Source organism: Haliotis rubra, unplaced genomic scaffold (assembly GCF_003918875.1).
Source record: "Haliotis rubra isolate DU_JTF1 unplaced genomic scaffold, ASM391887v1 Scf120, whole genome shotgun sequence".
NCBI lineage: Eukaryota > Metazoa > Mollusca > Gastropoda > Lepetellida > Haliotidae > Haliotis > Haliotis rubra.
Window position 1 is genome coordinate 137,374 of NW_025765115.1, and position 25,863 is coordinate 163,236.

At 41.9% G+C, this 25,863-nt stretch overlaps 1 protein-coding gene across 1 annotated transcript in view; it reads right to left on the bottom strand.

Annotated features, from left to right (window-relative positions):
• Nucleotides 1–25,863, bottom strand: part of LOC124263608 (mucin-17-like) — a 77,871-nt gene that overhangs the window by 12,265 nt on the left and 39,743 nt on the right. The window contains exons 11-27 of the mRNA XM_046698263.1: nt 23,906–23,989; nt 23,027–23,125; nt 22,286–22,385; nt 21,570–21,679; nt 18,024–18,141; nt 16,805–17,000; nt 14,947–15,615; nt 9,526–9,748; nt 7,293–7,471; nt 6,981–7,127; nt 5,449–6,238; nt 5,007–5,058; nt 4,787–4,869; nt 4,253–4,328; nt 3,684–3,884; nt 2,066–2,190; nt 1,556–1,876 (exon numbers count right to left, since the gene is read on the bottom strand). Coding sequence (XP_046554219.1) covers nt 1,556–1,876; nt 2,066–2,190; nt 3,684–3,884; nt 4,253–4,328; nt 4,787–4,869; nt 5,007–5,058; nt 5,449–6,238; nt 6,981–7,127; nt 7,293–7,471; nt 9,526–9,748; nt 14,947–15,615; nt 16,805–17,000; nt 18,024–18,141; nt 21,570–21,679; nt 22,286–22,385; nt 23,027–23,125; nt 23,906–23,989 — 3,573 coding nt within the window. The remainder of the gene's footprint in view (nt 1–1,555; nt 1,877–2,065; nt 2,191–3,683; nt 3,885–4,252; nt 4,329–4,786; nt 4,870–5,006; nt 5,059–5,448; nt 6,239–6,980; nt 7,128–7,292; nt 7,472–9,525; nt 9,749–14,946; nt 15,616–16,804; nt 17,001–18,023; nt 18,142–21,569; nt 21,680–22,285; nt 22,386–23,026; nt 23,126–23,905; nt 23,990–25,863) is intronic.

Sequence of the window (25,863 nt, forward strand, 5' to 3'; positions counted from 1 at the left end):
GTCTATATTAAGATGTGGGAGTTACAATCACCTTAAGCAACAACAGTTGTAAGTCTATATTAAGATGTGGGAGTTACAATCACCTTAGCTACAACAGTTGTAAGTCTATATTAAGATGTGGGAGTTACAATCACCTTAGCACTACAACAGTTGTAAGTCTATATTAAGATGTGGGAGTTACAATCACCTTAGCACTACAACAGTTGTAAGTCTATATTAAGATGTGGGAGTTACAATCACCTTAGCTACAACAGTTGTAAGTTACAATCAAGCGCTACAACAGTTGTAATCTATATTAAGATGTGGGAGTTACAATCACCTTAGCAACAACAGTTGAAAGTCTATATAAGATGTGGGAGTTACAATCAACTTAGCTACAACAGTTGTAAGTCTATATTAAGATGTGGGAGTTACAATCACTTTAGCAACAACAGTTGTAAGTCTATATTAAGATGTGGGAGTTACAATCACCTTAGCAGCAACAACAGTTGTAAGTCTATATTAAGATGTGGGAGTTACAATCACCTTAGCACTACAACAGTTGTAAGTCTATATTAAGATGTGGGAGTTACAATCAACTTAGCTACAACAGTTGAAAGTCTATATTAAGATGTGGGAGTTACAATCACCTTAAGCTACAACAGTTGTAAGTCTATATTAAGATGTGGGAGTTACAATCACCTTAAGCCAACAACAGTTGTAAGTCTATATTAAGATGTGGGAGTTACAATCACCTTAGCACTACAACAGTTGTAAGTCTATATTAAGATGTGGGAGTTACAATCAACTTAGCACTACAACAGTTGTAAGTCTATATTAAGATGTGGGAGTTACAATCAACTTAGCACTACAACAGTTGTAAGTCTATATTAAGATGTGGGAGTTACAATCACCTTAGCGCTACAACAGTTGTAAGTCTATATTAAGATGTGGGAGTTACAATCACCTTAGCACTACAACAGTTGTAAGTCTATATTAAGATGTGGGAGTTACAATCACCTTAGCGCTACAACAGTTGTAAGTCTATATTAAGATGTGGGAGTTACAATCAACTTAGCACTACAACAGTTGTAAGTCTATATTAAGATGTGGGAGTTACAATCAACTTAGCGCAACAACAGTTGTAAGTCTATATTAAGATGTGGGAGTTACAATCAACTTAGCACTACAACAGTTGTAAGTCTATATTAAGATGCAACAACAACAGTTGTAAGTCTATATTAAGATGTGGGAGTTACAATCACCTTAGCGCAACAACAGTTGTAAGTCTATATTAAGATGTGGGAGTTACAATCAACTTAGCACTACAACAGTTGTAAGTCTATATTAAGATGTGGGAGTTACAATCACCTTAGCGCTACAACAGCTGCAAGTCTATATCATGATGTGGGAGTTACAATCACCTTAGCGCTACAACAGTTGTATGTCTATATCATGATGAGGGAGTTACAATCACCTTAGGACTACAACAGTTGAAAGTATATATTACAATGTGGGAGTTACAATCACCTTATCACTTTATACAACTGCACTGTGATCACAAGAACGTCATTACCTGGCCCTGCACTGTCTGCAGGTTTCTTGGCTTTGGGTGTTGGTGTACTGGTGGCCATAGGTCCCTCCTGCTGCTTTCGCTTCTTTCCCCGAGAGGGAGGGTCTTTCTCCTTGCCATGACTTGGAGGGTCTGGAGGATCTGGAGGTGGCACCTTCTGCTCCTTTTGGGCACTTTTGCCGGCAGATCTCCCCCTCAGGGATCTTCTGGCCACATCTGGGGCCGGACTGCCTTTACTTTCCATCTTCTGAACTGGTGTCTCCCCCTGTGCCTCTTCCTGTGCACCTCTCTTCCGCCTCCGTCGCTCCCCCACAATCAGGTTATCTGTGATATAAAACAGTCCTCAGTGTTAAGTGTAGCCAGATCAGCATTTTAGTAACTGGTAGTTATAAAAATAACTGAACAACACAAAACTATAATAAATTGAATGAATGCTGCATACACATGTAAAAGATATGCATTTAAGTATTGTAGAGAGATCTCTTCTGATTATCAAGGATGGGTGAATCTTACCTAGTGACACATCCCCCAGTTTGGGATCCGTGGTTGTCCCTGGGGCAGCCGGCACCCTCATCTCCTCATCACTCATCAGACAGCTGGCCTGACCCTCACTCAGGATTATCTGACTCCACGAACACCTGAATACAACAACCAGAGCCGTCAAGACAGCTGGATTGACACTCACTCAGGATTATCGGACTCCACGAACACCTGAACACAACAAACAATACCAGGTCACAGACATCAGACAGCTGGCCTGACACTCACTCAGGATTATCCGACTCCACGAACACCTGAACACAACAACCAATACCAGGTCACAGACATCAGACAGCTGGCCTGACCCTCACTCAGGATTATCCGACTCCACGAACACCTGAACACAACAACCAATACCAGGTCACAGACATCAGACAGCTGGCCTGACCCTCACTCAGGATTATCTGACTCCACGAACACCTGAACACAACAACCAATACCAGGTCACAGTCATCAGACAGCTGGCCTGACACTCACTCAGGATTATCGGACTCCACGAACACCTGAACACAACAAACAATACCAGGTCACAGACATCAGACAGCTGGCCTGACCCTCACTCAGTATTATCCGACTCCACAAACACCTGAACACAACAACCAATACCAGGTCACAGGCATCAGACAGCTGGCCTGACACTCACTCAGGATTATCGGACTCCACGAATACCTGAACACAACAACCAATACCAGGTCACAGACATCAGACAGCTGGCCTGACACTCACTCAGGATTATCGGACTCCACGAACACCTGAACACAACAACCAATACCAGGTCACAGACATCAGACAGCTGGCCTGACCCTCACTCAGTATTATCCGACTCCACGAACACCTGAACACAACAAACAATACCAGGTCACAGACATCAGACAGCTGGCCTGACCCTCACTCAGGATTATCCGACTCCACGAACACCTGAACACAACAACCAATACCAGGTCACAGACATCAGACAGCTGGCCTGACCCTCACTCAGGATTATCGGACTCCACGAACACCTGAACACAACAACCAATTCCAGGTCACAGACATCAGAGAGGGTGTAATAGTGACATTGCAAGACATGCCTCCATTAACTAATACAATAACATGGGTCCATGATGAGATTGTAACTGACTAACACAACAACCAATTCCAGGTCACAGACATCAGAGAGGGTGTAATAGTGACATTACAAGACATGCCTCCATGAACTAATACAATAACATGGGTCCATGATGAGATTGTAACTGACTAACATGTACAAAACAGACCTCTAAAACTGACTATAAATGGGAAACCGTTGCCAAAGTCTAATCACAAAACACATAGAAAACGAAAGGAAATATCCCAGCAGTGCACTGAAATACATATGCTGTGTCATGAACACATTTAATGGTCTTATCTATAGTTTTGTACCACTGGTTCATGACGTGATGGCCACAATGGATCAAACTGTTAATGTAATAACACCAAATGAATGATGCACAGATTATGATCTTATGTTGAATATACAATAGTTGTTAAGTTTAATAATTATAAGTTTCAGTAATGATATTAATCCCTGTCAGCAATAATTTGCCAGTAACACAAGTCAAGTTGGCCTTACTGCTGAATGTCGCCTCCATCCCGTGACACTTTATACTTGACTGTATCGCCCTGCTGCACATACTCCACCACCATCCCGTACTCGAAGTAGCCGTCTGACGACATCACCATCACGCTCTGACCAATCGGAATCACCTTCACCAGCAGAATGTCTTTGGCCTTCACATACATCTGGTCTCCGTCATCAAAGCGGATGTAAAATCTGGAGTCATGCAGTTAACTTATGACATGCTGAATCGTCTGTCCTGATTGAAACCAGTACTAAACATTGTGTGCCATCTCAAATACAACCACAAACATCTTGTCCCACCTTTCCCCATCTTAAAGTATACGCATCACAGTTATCTGATCAAATGATACACACAACAAACTCACTCAGATGTGGGCAGCATCTTTAACATAGATCTAAGATGACCATGTGATCAGAAGTGTCATTTTGATTGGTTGATTATATGTCGATAAGACGAATTCTGTTTGTTTTGAGAGATGAAAGCATGGTGGCAACAGGGTCCAGAGCATAAATGTCATAACAGACTAGAAACAGAAGGGGGACAATATTGTGCAACTTACCTTCCAGTTGTGTCAGTTTTCAAAATCTTCCCTGGGTAGAAGTAATCATCCTTCCACTTGGCCATTACTGTGGATCCTGAAACAACAAAGTGCCATTGTCATAAATCACTAGAAAAAAGAATCAGAATCATATTTTGATGTTTATTATATGACAGCATCTTAAGACGTAGATGGACAAACACATGATCTGATGTTGAACATATTAGTGCAGTTAATGAGCAGAATATTTCCTTTGATTAAATTTTAGCATATTGTACATGACAGCACACACAAAATCTTAAAGGGCAAAACATTTCATTTGTGACATGTGATACACTTGACAAAATCTGCATCTATGATTGTGCTTTGTGTCAAATGCATATGTACAAAATGTAACACTCCCTCAAAACATCAGTGCAGACTGTGCTACCACACTACAGAGTGAGTGAGTGGTTTTATGTTGCTTTTAGCAATATCATGGCGGGGGACACCAGATATCGGCTTCACACATTGTACCCATACCACACACTGCAGACAAAGTTATATAGAACATACCAATCTGTGCACTACTGGCATGTTCAACTGGCACTGCCTGCTCTTGCTCAGCATCTGTGGTTGTCTGGAAGGGAATCTGCGGACTGGAAGAGGAGACACATTACCTCAAACAAATGCATATATTGTCCAAATGGTAAAATGAATTTCAAAATATTTCAGAAGTAAAAACTCAAGCTAATTTTCCTTTGTTTGGTGCTATATATGCATTTTCTTCACTGACCTTATATGACTGTCTCCAGAACCGCTGTTTTCCGTAGTTTTACTCTTCTCTCCTGAAAATGAAAGCATTTAGGTGAGAGAATATTGTCCCACAATACATTCAGCAGTACCCCAGGTATATGATAGGGCTACAGTTCATTTCATGTGATGGACTAAATGTCTCAGATTTCTCTTGAACATAAAATGTATTGCACTTCAAGCTATTAAGACCTGTATCATTGTGACTAAGCTTATGAGATTGTCATCTACTGAGATTTGCATATATTTCAGTTAAGTCTATGGAGATGACAATATGATCATCACATTCCAACTGTGTCTACTACATCACAACTAAGAGTAGCATATTGTGATTTATCAAGATATGTACCATATCTCAGATAAGCATATCATATTTTATTGGATTTAAGTGTGTAATTATGATCGGAGTGAGAATCAATACATACCCCTAGCAGACCTTCTAACTTGCTGGTTCTGTGAAGGTGGAATATCTGAGTCTGTCGTCTGTAGCAAATGTAGTGGTGACTGTACCTGCTTCCGCTGCCCAACAGACCCATGTATAGAAAACCCACCACTCTCCTGTGTCCGGGGTCGCTGAGCTGAGGTGATCTCTGTTGATGAATCTTGGCTGGAATCAGCAGGCCGTTTCTTCAGTGGTGAACTTGGGTGGTTACTGACCTCCCTCCGCTGCTCTCCGTGATGACCTGCTTCACCAGCATCTTCTCTGTGGACTTCAGGACTCGTGAACAGAGAGTCTGACGTACGCCGACTACCGGCGCTGCTGACAACTGCACCTATATGACTGTCTGTTTTCTCAATCACAGACGCATCTGGAGTCTTCACTGCTCGTCCTTCATCCACAATGTCCGACACAGGGGTTCTGTTGGACTCTCTGGCAACGGTCAGTTTAGGGGCATCTTCGTTCCTGGAGATGGAAGGAGAGGTGATGCTGGAGAAGGTGCTGTGAGGTAATGACAGTCTGGTGGAGCTAGACGTCAGCAGTCTCTGCAAGGAGTCTTCCCTCCTCGATAGGGGCGCCAGATCTAGACTTGTCATCCCTTTCTCAAGACTGCTGCCTTTAGATCCTGTGCTGTTGGATCTGGAAAAGCCGGAACTGACATCTGCCAGGTCACCTGGAGTGAGGGAACCTGGAGTCCGAGATGGGGATACTAAGGGTAACACATTAGTCTCCTCACTGTGGAACGTTGTAGTAAAGGAGGGCTCACCGCACTCCTCCTAAAATATTAAAGACAAAGAGGTGACTGAATCATATGAATTGTCATACAGAAGAATATCAATGTGGAATACTAGCTACATCTGCTGGGTTCCACACTAGAGACAGGTCTCAAGCATATTGCTGGTCAAAAGAGGCAACTAAAGTGAGTGAGGCTTGGCAACTTTGTTGGCTGGCTGTCACCGTACCTGATGGCGTGGACTGATGCATATATATCAGTCAGTGGGTTATAGGTTCCAACTACAAACGATCCAGAATGTAAGCAGGGTTCACTCATACCTCCTACCTTGAATACAAAATCAGCAGAACAATTTTCATGTTACACATTTATTGATATTGTAATAATTTTTGAGCCCACACATTTCCAATGAATAAACCAAATGTTATGCCATTTTGAAAATAAATTTCTAAGAAATGTCCATAAATTGGTTGGTACTAACGCTTTTAAGGGAGCAGAACAAACATCATGCAGTGACCTTGAGTGACATCAGTGGAGGGAACAAGCATGTGAAGTTTCAGCATCATTGGTCCAGAGGTTTATTTGGAGATATTGCTTACCAAATGGAGGACACAATGCAAAATGTATGCCCGACAAACAGACCATGATATAAGCTCACTTGACGTTCAGCTAGGTGATCCAAAACATGCTTCCAGCCTTTACTCATCCTAGTCTGATGGGGTTGTGTGAAGATACAACATAACTATCAGCTTTCCCAAGTCTGCTAATTCCTGAACTTCACCCACCTCTTTCTTGACCCGCCCCACCACCTTGCCCTCTCTGTTGGTGACTATACGAATGATTGTCTCAATCTCAACAGTCTTCCTCTTCCTTGTGATGATCACCGTCTCCGTCAGCTGGTCGGACATCTGGGAGTCAGACAGATCTGAAGACTGAAACAAAGAGGAAAGCTGATGATGAGAAATGTTACCTAACATATGAAAATGAGCAAAATAAAATCAGACTAAATATAAAACATCAGAAATGTGTAGATCTTTATTGACTGAGTCTGATTACTGACAGATTGCAATCAACATTTGATGTAGAGATAGTCTTACTGCAGCTGGTGCAGAGGAGGCTGCTGCTGTTGCTGCTGCTGCTACTGGTGTCTTGCCAGGGATGTTCTGGAATGCTACATGTCTTTCTGTTGACCTCTGACTGGGAAGGGAGTGACTCACATCAGCATCAAAACCTGTGCCTGGACTGGTGACTGCTGCTCGTGGCTCACCAGTGTCTCCTGCCAACAAAGAAGACACAGTCTATAACAAAATATCTTCTTTCAAACTGGAGACAATAATGCTGTAAATCTACCAATGACTAACCTACACCAAAATATATTTTCTGGAAGGTTCCACAGCTGCTGGATAGTTCCATAAACGAAACTTGCCTGGGGGTATATTCAGGAAAACTGGTACACAGCTACCTTCACTGAGCTGAATGGACCTTTCGCAAACTGATGGACACCTGAAAAAATCCTCAGTATTCCTCCCGTGCTACCTTTACTGAATCTCCTGTAAGTTACCATTACTAGACCTTGTGGGCAGCTACCTTCATTAAGCCTGCAACACAACATACACTAAACCTGCTCTACACCGACCTTCACTGAACCTGCTCTACCTTCACTGAACCTGCTCTACACTGACCTTCACTGAACCTGCTCTACACCAACCTTCACTGAACCTGCTCTACATCTACCTTCACTGAACCTGCTCTACACCAACTTTCAATGAACCTGCTCTACACCAACCTTCACTGAACCTGCTCTACACCTACCTTCACTGAACCTGCTCTACACCAACCTTCACTGAACATGCTCTACACCAACCTTCACTGAACCTGCTCTACACCAACCTTCACTGAACCTGCTCTACACCGATCTTCACTGAACCTGCTCTACACCAACCTTCACTGAACCTGCTCTACACCTACCTTCACTGAACCTGCTCTACACCAACCTTCACTGAACCTGCTCTACACCTACCTTCACTGAACCTGCTCTACACCTACCTTCACTGAACCTGCTCTACACCAACCTTCACTGAACCTGCTCTACACCAACCTTCACTGAACCTGCTCTACACCAACCTTCACTGAACCTGCTCTACACCAACCTTCACTGAACCTGCTCTACACCAACCTTCACTGAACCTGCTCTACACCAACCTTCACTGAACCTGCTCTACACCAACCTTCACTCTGCTCTACACCAACCTTCACTGAACCTGCTCTACACCAACCTTCACTGAACCTGCTCTACACCTACCTTCACTGAACCTGCTCTACACCAACCTTCACTGAACCTGCTCTACACCTACCTTCACTGAACCTGCTCTACACCAACCTTCACTGAACCTGCTCTACACCAACCTTCACTGAACCTGCTCTACACCAACCTTCACTGAACCTGCTCTACACCAACCTTCACTGAACTGCTGAACACTGACCTTCACTGAACCTGCTCTACACCAACCTTCACTGAACCTGCTCTACACCAACCTTCACTGAACCTGCTCTACACCGCACCTTCACTGAACCTGCTCTACACGACCTTCACTGAACCTGCTCTTCACTGAACCTGCTCTACACTAACCTTCACTGAACTTGCTCTACACCAACCTTCACTGAACCTGCTCTACACCAACCTTCACTGAACCTGCTCTACACTGACCTTCACTGAACCTGCTCTACACCGACCTTCACTGAACCTGCTCTTAACTGAACCTGCTCTACACATACCTCCACTGAACCTGCTCTACACTGATCTTCACTGAACCTGCTCTACACCTACCTTCACTGAACCTGCTCTACACTGACCTTCACTGAACCTGCTCTACTCCAACCTTCACTGAACCTGCTCTACACCTACCTTCACTGAACCTGCTCTACACCTACCTTCACTGAACCTGCTCTACACCGACCTTCACTGAACCTGCTCTACCACTGAACTCACTGAACCTGCTCTACACTGACCTTCACTGAACCTGCTCTACACCTGCTCTTCACTGAACCTGCTCTACACTCAACCTTCACTGAACCTGCTCTACACTGAACCTGCTCTACCTTCACTGAACCTTCACTGCTGCTCTACACTGACCTACCTTCACTGAACCTGCTCTACACCTACCTTCACTGAACCTGCTCTACTCCTACCTTCACTGAACCTGCTCTACACCTACCTTCACTGAACCTGCTCTACACCTACCTTCACTGAACCTGCTCTACACCTACCTTCACTGAACCTGCTTCACATCTACCTTAGCTGTATTGGCATAAGATTTAAAGTGCTCTTACCTGGAGCATCTTCTGGGTTGTCCACAAGAGCAGTTTTTCTGCCAGGCAACTTTTGAATCCTGGTGACAGGTCTGCGCAACTTCTTAGGTTTTGACTTGCTGGCAGATGCCTTAAAGTCTGAAGACAAGGTACTGTCATCTTTCACAATCTTCTTAGCGCTGACTCTTTTCAACCCTCTTCCAGGTTTTTTTCTTGATGATAATGGAGTTGTTGGCAAAGGGTTCTGTAAATATAGTGTGATGTGCAAAGTCAGTTCTAACATTAAAACAATTCAACATTAATGATGAACTCATCAGCACTTAAACACACAAGTTGATGTAATTTTTAGAGTAAAATTGATATTTTATACTTATCCTGACTCATGCTCTTTTGCTTGTCTTCTTCTTCTTGCGAACATAGTGGAACACTTGTATCTCCCTAATTGAAGTTCCCTTCAATAAAGAAATCACTAATTAGTACTCACCACGAGTTACCTCCCTTCCACAAGCGCGAGAACGAGGGCGCCACCTCTACCCATGTGCCTCACTCTCTCCTCATATACTGAGCCCAACATTTGAATTTTCAGGGAAATCCAAAGTGTTATGTGGGGAGGACGGGAGGGCTTACCTCATGAGTCAGGATAAGTATAAAATATCAATTTTACTCTAAAAATTACATATTTTTCCTTATCCTGACTCATGCTCTTTTGCTTGTAGTATCCTACGGAAAAGGAGGTGGGAATATATAATACTTTGGACTTTAATAATTAGTGATTTGAACTGTGATGATTGTAATAACCCTATGGGAACTTCATAAAGGCACTGAACTGATGAATTCCTGCTGCTAACTTATCAGCTGCCATATAAAGGTTATTACAATTTACTTATTATGATAAAGTATATATAACATTAATACAATGCTTAAGACTAATAGACTTAAGCTTGTTAATATGATAGTATAAACTCCTTAGAGTTTGTTAGCTAAAATACTTTATGATATAAACATAGTACTGAGCTTAAGATATGATTAAACTTAAGCTAAATATATAATAGCAAAAAACTCCTTAGAGTTTATTAGCTAATATACTTTTATGATATAAACATAGTACTGAGCTTAAGATATGATTAAACTTAAGCTATATATATAATAGCAAAACTCCGTAGAGTTTGTTAGCTTATACATTTTATAATGTAACCATAATGCTTAAGATATGATGAAACTCAAGCTAAATATATAATAGCAAAAAAAACCTTTAGAGTTTGTTAGCTAATATACTTATATGATATAAACATAGTACTGAGCTTAAGATATGAAAGAAAACTTAAGCTACATATATAATAGCAAAAACTCCGTAGAGTTTGTTAGCTAATACATGTTATAATGTAACCATAATGCTTAAGATATGATGAAACTTAAGCCAAATATATAATAGCAAAAACTCTTTAGAGTTTGTTAGCTAATATACTTATATGATATAAACATAGTACTGAGCTTAAGATATGAATAAGCTTAAGCTACATATATAATAGCAAAAACTCCGTAGAGTTTGTTAGCTAATATATTTTTACGATATGAGTATAGTACTGTGCTTAAGATATAATTAACTTAAGCTACATATATAATAGCCAAAAACTCTGTAGAGTTTGTTAGCTAATACATTTATAATGTAACCATAGTACTGAGCTTAAGATATGATTAACTTAAGGTAAATATATAATAACAAACTCCATAGAGTTGTTAACTTATATATTGTATGATATAATAACCATAGTACTGAGCTTAAGATAATAAAAGAACTTAAGCAAAATATATATAGCATGTAGCTATTTAGTACTGTTATATGATAAGTAGAAATCTGTAAGATTGACTTATCTTCTCCGAGGAACTGTCAACTGTTGTGGGAGGACCATGGGACCGAATTGGTGGATACCTGAGACGTCCTCGGTGGTGATATCTCTCAGATAGTGGTTGGCAAACACCATATCGGATCTCCAGAAATAACCCTCCATTATTTCAATAGCACATGTGTAGAGCAATTGTAGATGTTAGCGCTCTAATATCATGAGGATTAGAAGCTCATGGAGGGTCGAGTCCTGCAGTCTTGTAGGCACGTAGTATGACAGTACTGATCCAAAAGGAGATAGTAGTACGTGAGACTTCAGTCTGCGTAGCTTGATGATAGAGGAAATAATCTCTTGCATTTTTCCCTCCTGTTTGGCTCGGTGGAGATATATTTACAGTGCTCTTACTGGCCATCGTGATAGATTCATTGTATCATGGGGTCCAAGTATATCATCAAAGCGTGTTCATAAACCTCACTTGTGAGGTGTTGGAGCACTATATTCAGATCCCATGTTGGAGCGTGAAACTTCCGTTTTAATCCTCCAATCAGAAAGCTCGTAGCAAGGCGAGTAACTGGGTTTAGGTTAACTTGACGCCCGTTCTCAGTTATGATAGAGCTATTGCTTCAAGATAGGTGGACAAGTTGATCCTTATAAAATCTTAGTCTGACGTATATAACATAAGTAGTCAGCCACTTGAGGATGAGTAGCATATCTAGCTGTAAATCCTTTCTTTGCAGCATAATTGACAAACTGTGCCAATTGTCATCGTATAAGTTGCAAGTTGAGTTACGCAGGGCAAGCTAGACTGCTTTGCCGCTCTGGCTGAATAACGTGTTATTCAGACACGCCTTGATACAATCCATACGTGAAGTTGGAATATTTCTGGCTTTCCGTGCACTTGTTTGGTGTGCGGATGTATTAACAGATTCGAGCACTCTGTAAGCTGTAGTATTGGTTGTCCGATTTCTTGAATAAGAGTTGGAAACCACGTTCTCGCTGGTCAGTAGGCCGCGACCAAATTCAAATGGAGGCTCTGCGTTTGACTGATTTGAGTAAACTTGTGAGATTAACGCTGGTGGCGGAAAAGCGTACGCATTGAGTCCTTCCAACGATAAGCTTAGTGCGTCTGTTGCCAATGCTAGTGGGTCTGGGACTGGCGATACGAATGTGTCAGTTGTTTTTATTAGAACAATCGTCGGTCTTCACCGTAGCTTCCCGAAGTTACCCGAGTGACCACATGTTTCGAGGGTTAATGGTAAACGCGCGAAACCTCCGGCGCGAAATACCTCGCTCTGTTATATTAATGCTGGGTAGGTTATTTTCCTGGCTGTCGTGAAAGTAACTTCAGTCTTGAATATAATTCCGACTTCCTGATATAAAGGTACAATAACCTTGCAAGTTGTCAGCTTGTAGACTGTATACATGAATGTATCGTCATAATTGTAGAATTAAAGCTGAACTTGTTGTACATATTTCTTCTCAGAAAACGTTGACGATTATGAGTTATACTCGCTGTAACAAGGCTGCTGTTCAATTTCGATATTGAATTGTCTGCAGATCTGCGTAATGGTCACGCATGTAGATAATCGTATCGTAGTCCGGGATTGCATATCTAGCAATCTATACGGAAAAGTTGATTCCTGTGAAGATCTATGAAACGTCGTTGACTAATTAATACAGCGACGTTCTGTGTTGTAAATAGCCTGTGCAATTGTCTTCGCGTAGGCTTGTAGACGGCATATGGCATACAGTTGATAGACAACTCATGCGATGTCTTGAACGGACTGACGAGTGGCTATAAATGACAAGTGGCTAGTATATGGAGACCTTGGAGGAGACTTCCTCGGCGAACGCCGGAGACTTCGCGAAGCACTCGAAGTATCCCTTCTAGATCTTCTGGGTGAAGTAGACTTGGAGCCACTTAGCCTTCGCGACCTTCGCGAAGGTATCGAGTCAGAACCCGATCAATATATATGAGCGCTTGCTTCGCGAACGACCTCTGTGTTCTACAGGGTGTGGGCTCGGCGAAGCGCTCCTCCTCCGCGATGTCCCTCGCAACTGGAGAGGCTCTGGCTCCTTCGCGGAGGCGGCCTGGGACTTCCTTAGCGAAGTGTTCGCTATAGGCTGGGTTGCCCTTCGCGGAGGCTTTTCCCTGGATGACCTTCTGGACGAAGATGACTCGGAGCCTGTTACTGGTGCCCTTTGCCCTTCGCGAAGACCTTCGCGAAGACCTTCGCGAAGCTTCATCTGAGTCCGGTCCTGGGAAGTGACGACTTGACCTTCGCGAAGGCCTTCGCGAAGGCTGGGCATCTGGGTCCTTCGTGGAGGTGGGCTGTGACGACCTTCGCGAAGGTGGCTTCCTCGACGATGGCTTCGTAGTAGTCGCTTCGCTGACGGGGGGGCCCTCTGATGTGACGTCTACGTTGGAGCCTTCGCGAAGGCTCGAGGCTGGTTGCCTCTCCAGACCGTAGCGGTCTACATCATCTTCATAATCTGACGCATCAGGTCGTCTGGGACGATCTGCAATGAAGTAGTTGCTGCCCTATCTGCGTTGGTAGCAACGGGACCCTCAGGAAGATCATCGGACATCAGCGTTGGTACATCAGACTGCATGTTGATCTGCGCTGACATCACTGTTGCCGACATCGGTCATTCTTTTGATGTACATCAGGTATGATGATCAGCTGATCATCATACAGGCCCAAACTGCGACGGGAACAATCTCGGCTGAGAAAGTCCTAGTAGACTTAATTGATTTCCCCTCAGAGGTCGATGCTGCCCTGGGGGTGCGGAATCTGCGTTGAGATGAAGTAGAAGCCCTCTAGTCTTTGGCTGCGACGACGGGATGTCTGGGGAAGCAGGACACTTCTTGGAGACGGCGGACTACATCCCACGCCTCTCCACCACTCTAGCGGAACACCAGACGGGAGGGGGGTCGACCAACAGCAGTAGACTGGCGAGGGTTTCAGGTGTATCAGTCATGGCTAGACTCTGCTTACGTGACCTATCTGCTGCGCGTCTCAAACGCAAGGTAAATATTTATTAAAGGCAGAATTGGATAAATTAGTACAGCAACTGCAACGTGAAGAAAATTAACATGGCGCAGTACAGCTAGGGCATATTAAATGCGGATCAGCAGCAGAAAAACGTAACCTGCAAACAGTACAGATTTTCATCAACGTAATCCACTGAATAAACACGGCGTCCCGTGAATAAACAGTAGAAACACAACTAAATATCAATACATAATTGTTGAAGGATACTAGCTAAACCTCTATAGATGCCTATAAGAGGTAACTAACTAAAAATAATCAAAGGATATAGTGTGTAGGGAGACACAGGCGCTCTCACATCCTGCTCACTGGGCGAAGAAGGAGAGAGTGAGGCACATGGGTAGAGGTGGCGCCCTCGTTCCCCCGCGCTTGTGGAAGGGAGGTAACTCGTGGTGAGTACTAATTAGTGATTTCTTTATTGAAGGGAACTTCAATTAGGGAGATACAAGTGTTCCACTATGTTCGCAAGAAGAAGAAGACAAGCAAAAGAGCATGAGTCAGGATAAGGAAAAATTATTAAAAGCTTTCAAATTAACATCAGTTACCGACCCTGGTGGTGGTGGTCTGTTCTGTGGCCAGCTGCTGAGACTGGGATCCGTGGAAGGTGTAAGGATCAGATGATTTCCTCGCAGAGTAACACTGTGGGCAGCATGAGGTGATGTCTCCATCACAGACGTCATATTGAGAGGATCACCGATACCCGAGTCCTTCAAAACACTCACACTGAGATTACCTCCCTTAAGGTCGGCCGTAGAGCCTGAAGTCGAGTCTACCTGTGCTGTTTTCCCAGCCATCTGCTTTTCGTTATCCTTGGATCTGGAACTCTTTGTGTTTTCCAAATTTGTAAATGACACTTCTTTTGCAGACAAATCATCTTTTGAGGTGTTGGGTCTTGGATTAGGAGCAGCACAAGTTTTGCTTTGAGATTGCGTAGAGGCTGTAAGACCACTACTTGCACCTGGTTGAACCATCACTGTTTCATCAGTTTGTGTAGCTCCTTTCGTCTGCACCTGCTGGAGAAGTGTCCCCTGAGCTTCAGTCTCCTGCCTCAAGGATGCTGGAACACCACCCTGAGGAGTTCCCTGCAGCTGTAATAAGCTTCCTTCCTGTAGCGAGCTTGACACATTATCTTCCACCATTTCTACATCCACATTCTTAGGCACTTCATAAGTCTCTGTGTTTTCACTAAACGGGTCGGGAGCATCATCCTTTTCCTGAGTCAACAAAAGACAAGAGTTTAAGTTGATATGTGGATGCACCATGACACCGGCAGTCACGACACATACAACATCATGATGTATTGTATCCATTTACTGGCATATTTAGAAAGTGTTTAGGTTTCATGAAGAGTTCATAAACTGTCCCATCTGGTATTTGTAGGTCTCAAGTACTATACGCATGATAATAGGCTGTTCATAGAACTCAATGTGGAAGCTACAAAAAGAAATACTACAGCTTCAAATAATCTAGGCAAGACAATCAATGGCTGATAGCATCTACAAGGTCGCTCACTGTATCTACTTAATCTCTATTGCAGCCTGCTCTTAAGAATACCATCTGTACCAAAGACCTCAAGACTACCATGGACTACCGGAGACCTCGTGACTACCATGGACTACTGAGGACCTTTGACTACCATGGACTACTGAGGACCTTGTGACTACCAGGCACTACTGAGGACCTTGTGACTACCATCAACTACTGAGGACCCTGTGACTGCCAGGCACTACTGATGACATTATGACTACCATGGACTACTGAGGACCTTATGACTACCAGGCACTTCTGAGGACCTTATGACTACCATGGACTAATCAGGACCTTAAGACTACCAGGCGCTACTGACGACCTTATGACTACCAGGCACTACTGAGGACATTATGACTACCATGGACTACTGAGGCCTGGTGACTACCAGGCACTACCGAGGACCTGGTGACTATCATGGACTACTGAGGACCTTATGACTACCAGGCACTACTGAGGACCTTGTGACAACCAGGCGCTACTGAGGACCTGGTGACTACCATGGACTACTGAGGACCTTATGACTACCAGGCACTGCTGAGGACCTTGTGACTACCATGGACTACCATGGACTACCGGGGACTACTGAAGATCTCCTCTGCTTCATGTTGAGTATGTAACAGGATTCACATTTAGATTGTGACATCACCTAATAAAGAGGTTGTTCATCCATAAAGTTTGTCTTTATCTGACTCTCCAACTTCTCAATATGTCACTCAAAGAAGTATTCACATTGTTCAATGATGCTCGACACTGTGATGGTACATCTTTAGCGACAGCATAAAACATCACTCATTTTCCTTTGTTATTTCTCCTGGTCTTCATTCTCATCTCACCACATGTCCATTTTAACATTTTCACTAACAGAAAGCTCACCTGTTCAGGCTTTTTCTCACTGACAGGCTGATCAGGCTTTTTCTCACTGACAGGCTGATCAGGCTGGGTCTCTGCGTCTTCATCAATATGAGTTATCTCCCCTGTACGAGGTCTCTTCTCAGCTGTCAGAGACTTGGTCTCACCAGGTGGTGCTGATTTCCTCTTCCCGCTCATTTCTATGTTGAAGAAATCCTCACTGTATAATGTAAGGGAAGGCCAGTTAGCATCTATACAGCTACCTAGCAGGGTTCAAATGTTCACTACACCATGAAATGTAAAGGTTCATTGTATGTTTGTAGTTGAGGGCCGAATCAACACCCAGCAACATTCCTGCTATTTGATGACCAGACAATCCAGTAATTGCTTTGGACAATAAGCATAAGTTGCATGGGATCAGTTCTTTTTGCAACGTGACTCTCATGCCCTCTACTGGCCAAACATTATTTCAAGCGAACCCCATAGTGTTATGTCCCTTGGAGCGTTCTTTATGAATATTCTATAACTGTTTTGGAGACAGAACTCAGTCCAAGATAAAATGACGCTAATGTCTATGATTGAAACCAGTTCGGCAAACACCGACACCGCATGCGACAGTTTTCGATGTACGGAGCAATTGTTTATATTCAAAACATGGCAACTGTTCTCAATTTGGAAGCTGTTCGCCTCAAAGTTTCAATTATCGATTTCAGGCAAGTCGCAAGGGATAACAATTGTGCCTTTAAAAAACAAATCATTTTGGTCCTAGTTCTGGCAAGTGAGGCTGCAGCATGCATACAGACAGATAGGTCAAGGTACCCTGAAGGAAGGCTTATATAACGTGTAGTATTACGTAGAACCTTAGCAGCTAATTTCACAAGCATTCACATGATTTTGTATGTGTAAGAGAGTTAAAGGAACGGTCGGCCAATTATTTTTCCAACTGTTATACATTTTCAAGAGTGAGTTAGTTTCAATGTCATCTCAATGTCAGATTACCGTGAAGATGTACGTGACACATGTCATAACTGTCCACCACTTTAATGAAACTTACAAGCATTGGAACATTGCTGACAAGGGTCATAATCTGGGAAATTCAAGATTTCAAATGCAGGGCAATCATTATTATAATTATTTGAAAAACATTTGACATAACCTGTATTAAGTATGATCACCAATTGAACTTGGAAGATATTTTTGTTCGGTACATTCAGTTTCTATGATAACAAAATCCAGTTCCTACCTCTCCTCTGATAGGTGGAGTTGTTGATCCACTCGCCTGCGCACACCAGATCGGGTCTTCTTGAACACATTCACCTCGCTCCCTTCCTCCCCTTCCTCTGACATCCGCAGGTCGGGCTCTACAGGCAGGGAGTCAGTAAGTAAGTGAGTTGTATCTTGTGTTGGGAATTGGTTAAAATCTCATTATTGTGTCTTGTGAATACACCCGAAGATGGGTACGTGTGCACGTGAAATGCGAGGTAGTTTAAAAGTATTTACGACAGTGGAAAACGATAGACCAAGCTTATTCGCTATTTGGAGTAAACTTCTCTCTTGTTTTGCTTCTAGGCATTAGATTCGTGCAGTTAGACCAACATACTGCGTTAAACCGGAATAATATTGGCTTTATTAGAGTTCCTGGTAAGACAATTAGCTTCAGTCAGAAGTTTCACTTAGAATCTTGATAAAGGTCACATGCAACGTAAAACACAACTTTGCAGATTCTGATACCTTTCGGTATGGACTTACCGAAACAAAGCTTCAAAAATGCAAATTCAACTTATAAAGTTGAAAAATAACGCGATGAAAAAAAACGCGCGAAATCGGAGTTCAAACGTTTCACTACTTTTCCCCAGACTTTTCTGGGGAATACGGGTTTCAACAGCTGGGCTGCGCTCATAGCATGTGCGCAGTGAAATAGGTTCGCGCAACTTGGAAGCGGGCTGTCTGGTGAATACTTTCGGTGAAGGCTTTGGTGTGAGCTATTTTCATAATGTTTTGTTGATATCTCACAGTGCGAAGCTTTTATATGTTATGACAGTAAATAAACTGTTTATATAATTTCATTTGTCTATTTCACCACACGTTCTTCTTACCGAGTCACTTTCTCAGTTCGATACTTAAAAGCAATGTCATTATTTAGCGTTGACAGAATTTCTAACTGTGATAGAGATATGTCGTTGTCACAGACAAAACTCAATGTCTTGTTTTATTGACACCTGTGTGTCGGCCTGCCTGTCTGCTAATGACAATATTCAATACACAACTGCGATCACTGACCACATGCAATTTGAACTTAACACCAATCAGGCTATACACCATAAACAAAACGCATTGATTTATGGCCCGAGTTCGGTCTCTGTCACATTATGTAATTACACAGACAGGCAGGTGTGATACTTGAACACATGACATGTTATGATGTCTGTTGATTGCAAAATGTTATACACAAAAAATGAGCATGTATTTACAAAACCCAACATCTCTATATATACACACACAATGAGCCGTGAAGGCGGCATCTGCTAATGAACCAGCCGTTACACTTGAGTGCACACCCACCCGCTCTGACTGGGTTCGGTATCCCGGCTGCTTCGTTTCGAGGGAGGTTAACCCAAGTACAAAATATTGCACTTTTGATTTGCGATTATACGCTTATAATTTTGTTTATTTGTTTTTTCATAATCAGCAATGCATATTATATGTCATGAAGAAGTGATAATTGTGTTTTAATTATATTTGATTTTTTGGTTGCATGTGACCTTTAAGAGAATCACATTTGGTTGATTATGAATCATCCATAGTTTTCTCACTTGTAATCATGTTTACTTCACTTGTAATCATGTTTACTTCACTTGTAATCATGTTTACTTCACTTGTAATCATGTTTACTTCCTTGTTTAGACCAAAGGTAAGTGTTTGAAATTTAGCTGATTAGTTTTCAGTTACATTTTTGACAGACTGCACGTTAATTCCACTGCGCAACACTGCTCTTACTGTTACAGTGCCAAATCCCTGCCAATGAAGTGAGTGAGTGAGTGAGCATGGTTTTACGCCGCTTTAAGCAATATTCGAGCAATATCACGGCAGGGTTTCACACATTGTACCCATGTGGGGATTCAAACCCAGGTCTTCGGTGTGACGAGTGAACGCTTTAACCACTAGGCTACCCCACCACCCCCCTGCCAATGAAAGTATTTGGACAACCACAATATACACATCATAATGCTTGTACACGTAAACTGGAATGAAATTTTCAAAAAGTTCAGACTAGAGTCACATTCACATATTTCTGCCATATTCCAGTCCAAAGGCTTTAATATAAAAACAAGCATTGTCACTAAGGTGACATAATCCCCTGCCGCAAATTATCAAACAAACATAAAAAGTAATGAAAGTGTAAGATGAAGGTAAATATCAACAAAAACAAGACCAGTCAACCTCTCTTGTTATCTTCTCTTTAGTTGTTCAAACACAAATATTTTCAAGACTGAATTTGACCTTGACAATGAATGTCATAGTGTATGAAATATGCAAAAGTGGTACTAAAGAAATTGCTTATTGAAAAACATTCAAGGGAAGTCTTGAAAGTCTATGAAGAAAATCCAGTGAATTCAGGTTAACATACTGAAATCTTCAAAGTGTCGCAGTGACCTTGAATTAAGTGAAGGTCACCAAAATCGACTGGGTCTTGCACTTTTCCTAGATGAAGCTTGGTGTCAAATATGAAGTAAGTCCAGTGAATGGTTCTTGAGGTATCTCGCTGACAAGCATAACATGCAGGTTAATACTAGTATGCTGAAATCTTCAAAGTGCCACCATGACCTTGAAAATTAAGTGAAGGTCACCAAAATCGACTGAGCCCTGTTCCTACCCTAGATTAGGCTTGATGTCAAATATGAAGAAAATCCAGAGAATGGGCCTTGAGTTATCTCGGGACAAGCATAACATGCAGGTTAATGTGCTGAAATCTTCAAAGTGTCACCATGACCTTGAAAATTACGTGAAGGTCACTAAAATCGCCTGGGCCCTGCCCCTTCTCTAGATAAAGCTTGGTGTTGAATATGAAGAAAATCTAGAGAACATATCTTGAGATATCTCGCTGACAAGAGTAAAACGTTAAAGTCCCCTTGTGACCTTGAAATGAAGGTCAAGGTCACCAAACCTGACTGGAACCTTTCTTGATGTGATTAACCTAGGTACTAAATATGAGAAGAATCTTGTCAACGGATCTTAGGATATTCCAATTCATACGTATGGACGGACGGAGCCTAATACTATATCCCCTGCTTCGCGCTAAACGCACGGCGGGGGATAAAAACCAATAGCCCCTATTTCGGAAAGAAAACCAGTCTAATCATTAACAAACACCAGTTGTAACTGGTAGGGTGGCTATCAATATAGATCTCAGAGATCTATAATCGTTACCTAAATATCGACTGATTATGGATACATATTGGAGACGTAACTTATCGGAAAGAAATGAAAATACTTCACATCACTGGTGAGTGGCGGCATGTTTTTGAATGGATTATTAACAAAACAGCATCCTGAACATGATTCTGAAGCAGACCATGAATAAAGTCCTAAATTTGCATATTGTGAGAACATTCAAACTTTTTTCTACCACAAAAGTTATTGTACAATATTATCGACAGCACAATTTTCTTATCAATAATTAATAATTAATCATTTTTCACATCAATGATATTTCCGATTATCAATTATTTTAGCCACCCCTAGTAACTGGGATCAGTTACACCATGACTGTTGTAGTGCTTTTCCTTACTCTGTATCCTGAATGTCGTCTCCTCTGTGCTCTGACTCTGTAAGGCCAGAGTCGCTATAGACAGTGAAGCCACAGGCGGTGCAGCAGCAGTAACAGCAACTCCTCCATCCCTGCAATATACGAAAAAGGTATTGTGCCTGTCCGAAAACATCAGCCTTAATAGGATACAACTATATCAATTTTTTCCATTTCACAAGAACTGTTGCAATGTTAATTCAGCTACATATCTTCACCAGATATTACCACTGTGGCTCCACATACCAGGAATTCCCATATTTAGGCCCACGCGAAATTTAGCCCATGGGCTAAAATACAGGATTTTTTTTCCGTATTTAAGCCCATGGGCTTAAATTAGGATTTAATTCTTAGATGTTTAGAGTGACGTCCCTTTCCAACGCATGGCGAACCTTGCCTTTTTTAACATTAGTACTGCCTCTGCGAGGTTATCACGTTTACAGAACATTTTGGACCATGTGGTCATTCAATTTTGTATTTTAGACCTGTTTCCTGATAAAAGAGTTTAAAAAAAGATACACGATTCTTTTAAATTTATCAAAATATTGAGCGTTTTCGAATTTAAGACATAGGTTTAAATATGGCTAAAATACTTCATCACTATAACTGTGATTTTCCACCCAGGGCTTAAATCCAGAATTCTCGGTAATCTGCATTAGAGTCAACTAGGTACACTTTCCTCAACTTCTGAGGTAACTTACGTTTGAGGTGAGCTTGATTTATCTTCACCCTTGTCACTCTGAGGAACTTGGACGGGATGAATCAAAGCACCATCTCTAGGCAATGTCAGATGAAAGCCATCTGTGGCAAAACCACATCATCTCTATACATTAGGAAACGTTTCAACAAGTCCCAGACAGGAAGCTTTAACTTGAGAAATATTTCTGACATACCTCTTCCTAGATATCCCTAACATTTCATCTGTGTTTAAAAACAACAGGAGATGTAGAGATATAAAACATGTAACAGCTGCAACAACATGAACTCATTGAAATGAAAGGTCACCATTACTTGGTTAACCCATGCCAATTATCAGCTTCGTAACTCTCCTGGTTTCAGAGGAGATGTAGGGAATTAAAAATGCACCATAACATGACTATGAAACTGTGAAAGAAATCTTTTCAAAAACCTAATGACTGAAACACAAAGACAGCTAGTGGGCAAAATGGATTCTACCATTCTTCCAGCAATACTCCCAAATATCATGGCAGAGAACCGGCAAAATTGGGTTTCCAACATTATACTGAATGATTTAACCCACTAGGTTTCCCCAATGATCCTAACTTGAAAAGGACATGAAAATAACTTACAAAAGGCTTTTAAGTAAATGAAACATTTTATTATTCATTTACAAACTCTAAGTTTGGCCAGAACAGCTATATTTTTGGATACTGTTGTCACACACAGTGCAATAGAAACAAACATATGTCCTCAATCCTCACTTGAATCAGAAGATGCCGACTTAGACCTGCTGGCTCTGCTTCCACGTTTATCTGCCATCTCGGGAGGGGAGGCAGTCTTTGCCTGACTGTTCATCTGGGCTATAATGGACATGGAACATCATTACATCAACCAGATTTGATTTTAAAATGGTCTAACAACGCAACACACAAATGTAGAGAATGGACGCAGAAAATACATCCATGGTGTCCTGAGGGACATATAATATTATTCATTGTACCCACAACACATCTATGACTTTGCTAAGTGTTGCATTCATGTCCTGAAAACACATACCAAATTTGGTTTCCTATCAATAACGGTTTCTGAAAACAATCTGTCCCCATTGGTGATATCATGCACTAAGTCAAGAAACACATGACAAGGGCCATAACAGTGTAACAAATTGTAACATGGTTTCTGTTTCGGACTCCATCAAGGCATTCATGTCCTGAAGAGACATAACAAATTTGGTTTCCCTATCAATAACGGTTTCTGAGAAAATCTGGCCCCATCATGTCGGACGGACGGAGCTCAAACCAATATCTCTCTCCTACTTCGTGACGGGGAATAATAACTTAATGACAGCATTGTTTGACACTAATCAAACAACATTTCTAACAGTCCATGAATGTCTGCCCAGTCCATTTACAACACAAAGATCAAGGTTGTAAGTACTAGAAGACAATGAATGTACATATGTTGATATGTTTTCGTAATATTCAGAGGGTCTGTAATGAGTAGATAATATGCCTCGTGGTAGATGCAGTGTGCAGTTGCTCACAGCCACAGACAGCAATAACAGTCCCCCAGGATGTTACTATACAAACTGTACCCAGCGATATATTACAGCATCATGTGTAGGACTCTTCTCCAGCTACCTGAAGGTGTGTGTGAGCCTCCTTGTGACTGCGACAGATGCAGAGCCAGGTCTTGAGAATCAGGACAACATTCTGCACAGACCACTAGAACAAAACATTTAATTAATGAGAGCAAAACCAGTCAGTACTGAGGCTGAAGGAGTGAGTATGTTATTACGCCACTTTTAGCAATATTCCCGCAATGTCATGGCAGGGGACACCAGAAATGGACTTCACACATTGTACCCATGTGGGGGAATCAAACTCGGATCTTCAGAGTGACGAGCAAACGCTTTAACCACCAGGCTACTCCACTGCCCCTTAGATTGAAGGAAAGTTCTTGTTTGACTAGTTAGGTCGTGCAATAACCATCTATATAAACATGATAAAACTTAAAATCAGCTGTATCCGGCACAGGCTGGCATGACAGGGGTCATGTTCAGTCCATCTTACAAAAGGATCCATTTTGATATTTTTACCTTACAGAGATAGATTAGATACTATGTGACACGAAGTTTGCAAAGGAGAAATATCATGGTTAGGTTGTTGTTTAACGCCACACTCAGCAATATTCCAGCTATATGGCGGTGGTTTGTAAAATATTTGAGTCTGGACCAGACAATCCAGTGATCAACACCATGACCATTGATCTATGCAACTGGGATATGATGACGTGTCAACCAATTCAGCGAACCTGACCACCAGATCATGTTAGTCGCCTCTTGAGACAAGCATGGGTTGCTGAAGACCAATTCTAACCCGGTTCTTCATGGGTAAAAAATATCACAGAATTTCAGCTTAAGAAGGGCAGGGAATCAGAAGTGAAGTCAGTCATATATTGCGGACTATAATCAGGAATCAGGATGAATCTGGGATATAAACCAGCAGTCAGTGCTTATGTTGATGCCTTAGACCACTCAACCACCTGTACCTTGCTGTACAGACCAAATACAACAGATTCTGTACAACAGACTACGAACAAGAAACATCAAGCTCCACTGGTCAATGTTAAGAGTTGTAGGCTCTGTAGCCACTGTACAAATAAATATGACAAAAGAATTGCATACAATAATTTCTCAGTCTGTGTTGTGAAAGTTTTAACTTATATTTGACAGCGATATATTTTATGTCATTGAACTCCTCCTGGGTGAATAAACAATCATGTAAGATCAAGATCAACTTCATGTCCTGCAAGGGCAGGTAACTCTTAGGCTCATGTTAAATTGCTTCTTCTGAAATTGAAAACTCGTGAAGATCTGGGTTAGAATTGGTCTTCAGCAACCCATGCTTGTCTGTACTTGTGATGATCTGAGTAAATATTGGTACTCAGCAACCCATGCTTGTCTGTACTTGTGATGATCTGAGTAAATATTGGTACTCAGCAACCCATGCTTGTCTGTACTTGTGATGATCTGAGTAAATATTGGTACTCAGCAACCCATGCTTGTCTGTACTTGTGATGATCTGAGTAAATATTGGTACTCAGCAACCCATGCTTGTCTGTACTTGTGATGATCCGAGTAAATATTGGTACTCAGCAATCCATGCTTGTCTGTACTTGTGATGGTCCGAGTAAATATTGGTACTCAGCAATACATGCTTGTCTGTACTTGTGATGATCTGAGTAAATATTGGTACTCAGCAACCCATGCTTGTCTGTACTTGTGATGATCTGAGTAAATATTGGTACTCAGCAACCCATGCTTGTCTGTACTTGTGATGATCCGAGTAAATATTGGTATTCAGCAACCCATGCTTGTCTGTACTTGTGATGATCTGAGTAAATATTGGTATTCAGCAACCCATGCTTGTCTGTACTTGTGATGATCCGAGTAAATATTGGTCTTCAGCAACCCATGCTTGTCTGTACTTGTGATGATCTGAGTAAATATTGGTACTCAGCAACCCATGCTTGTCTGTACTTGTGATGATCTGAGTAAATATTGGTCTTCAGCAACCCATGCTTGTCTGTACTTGTG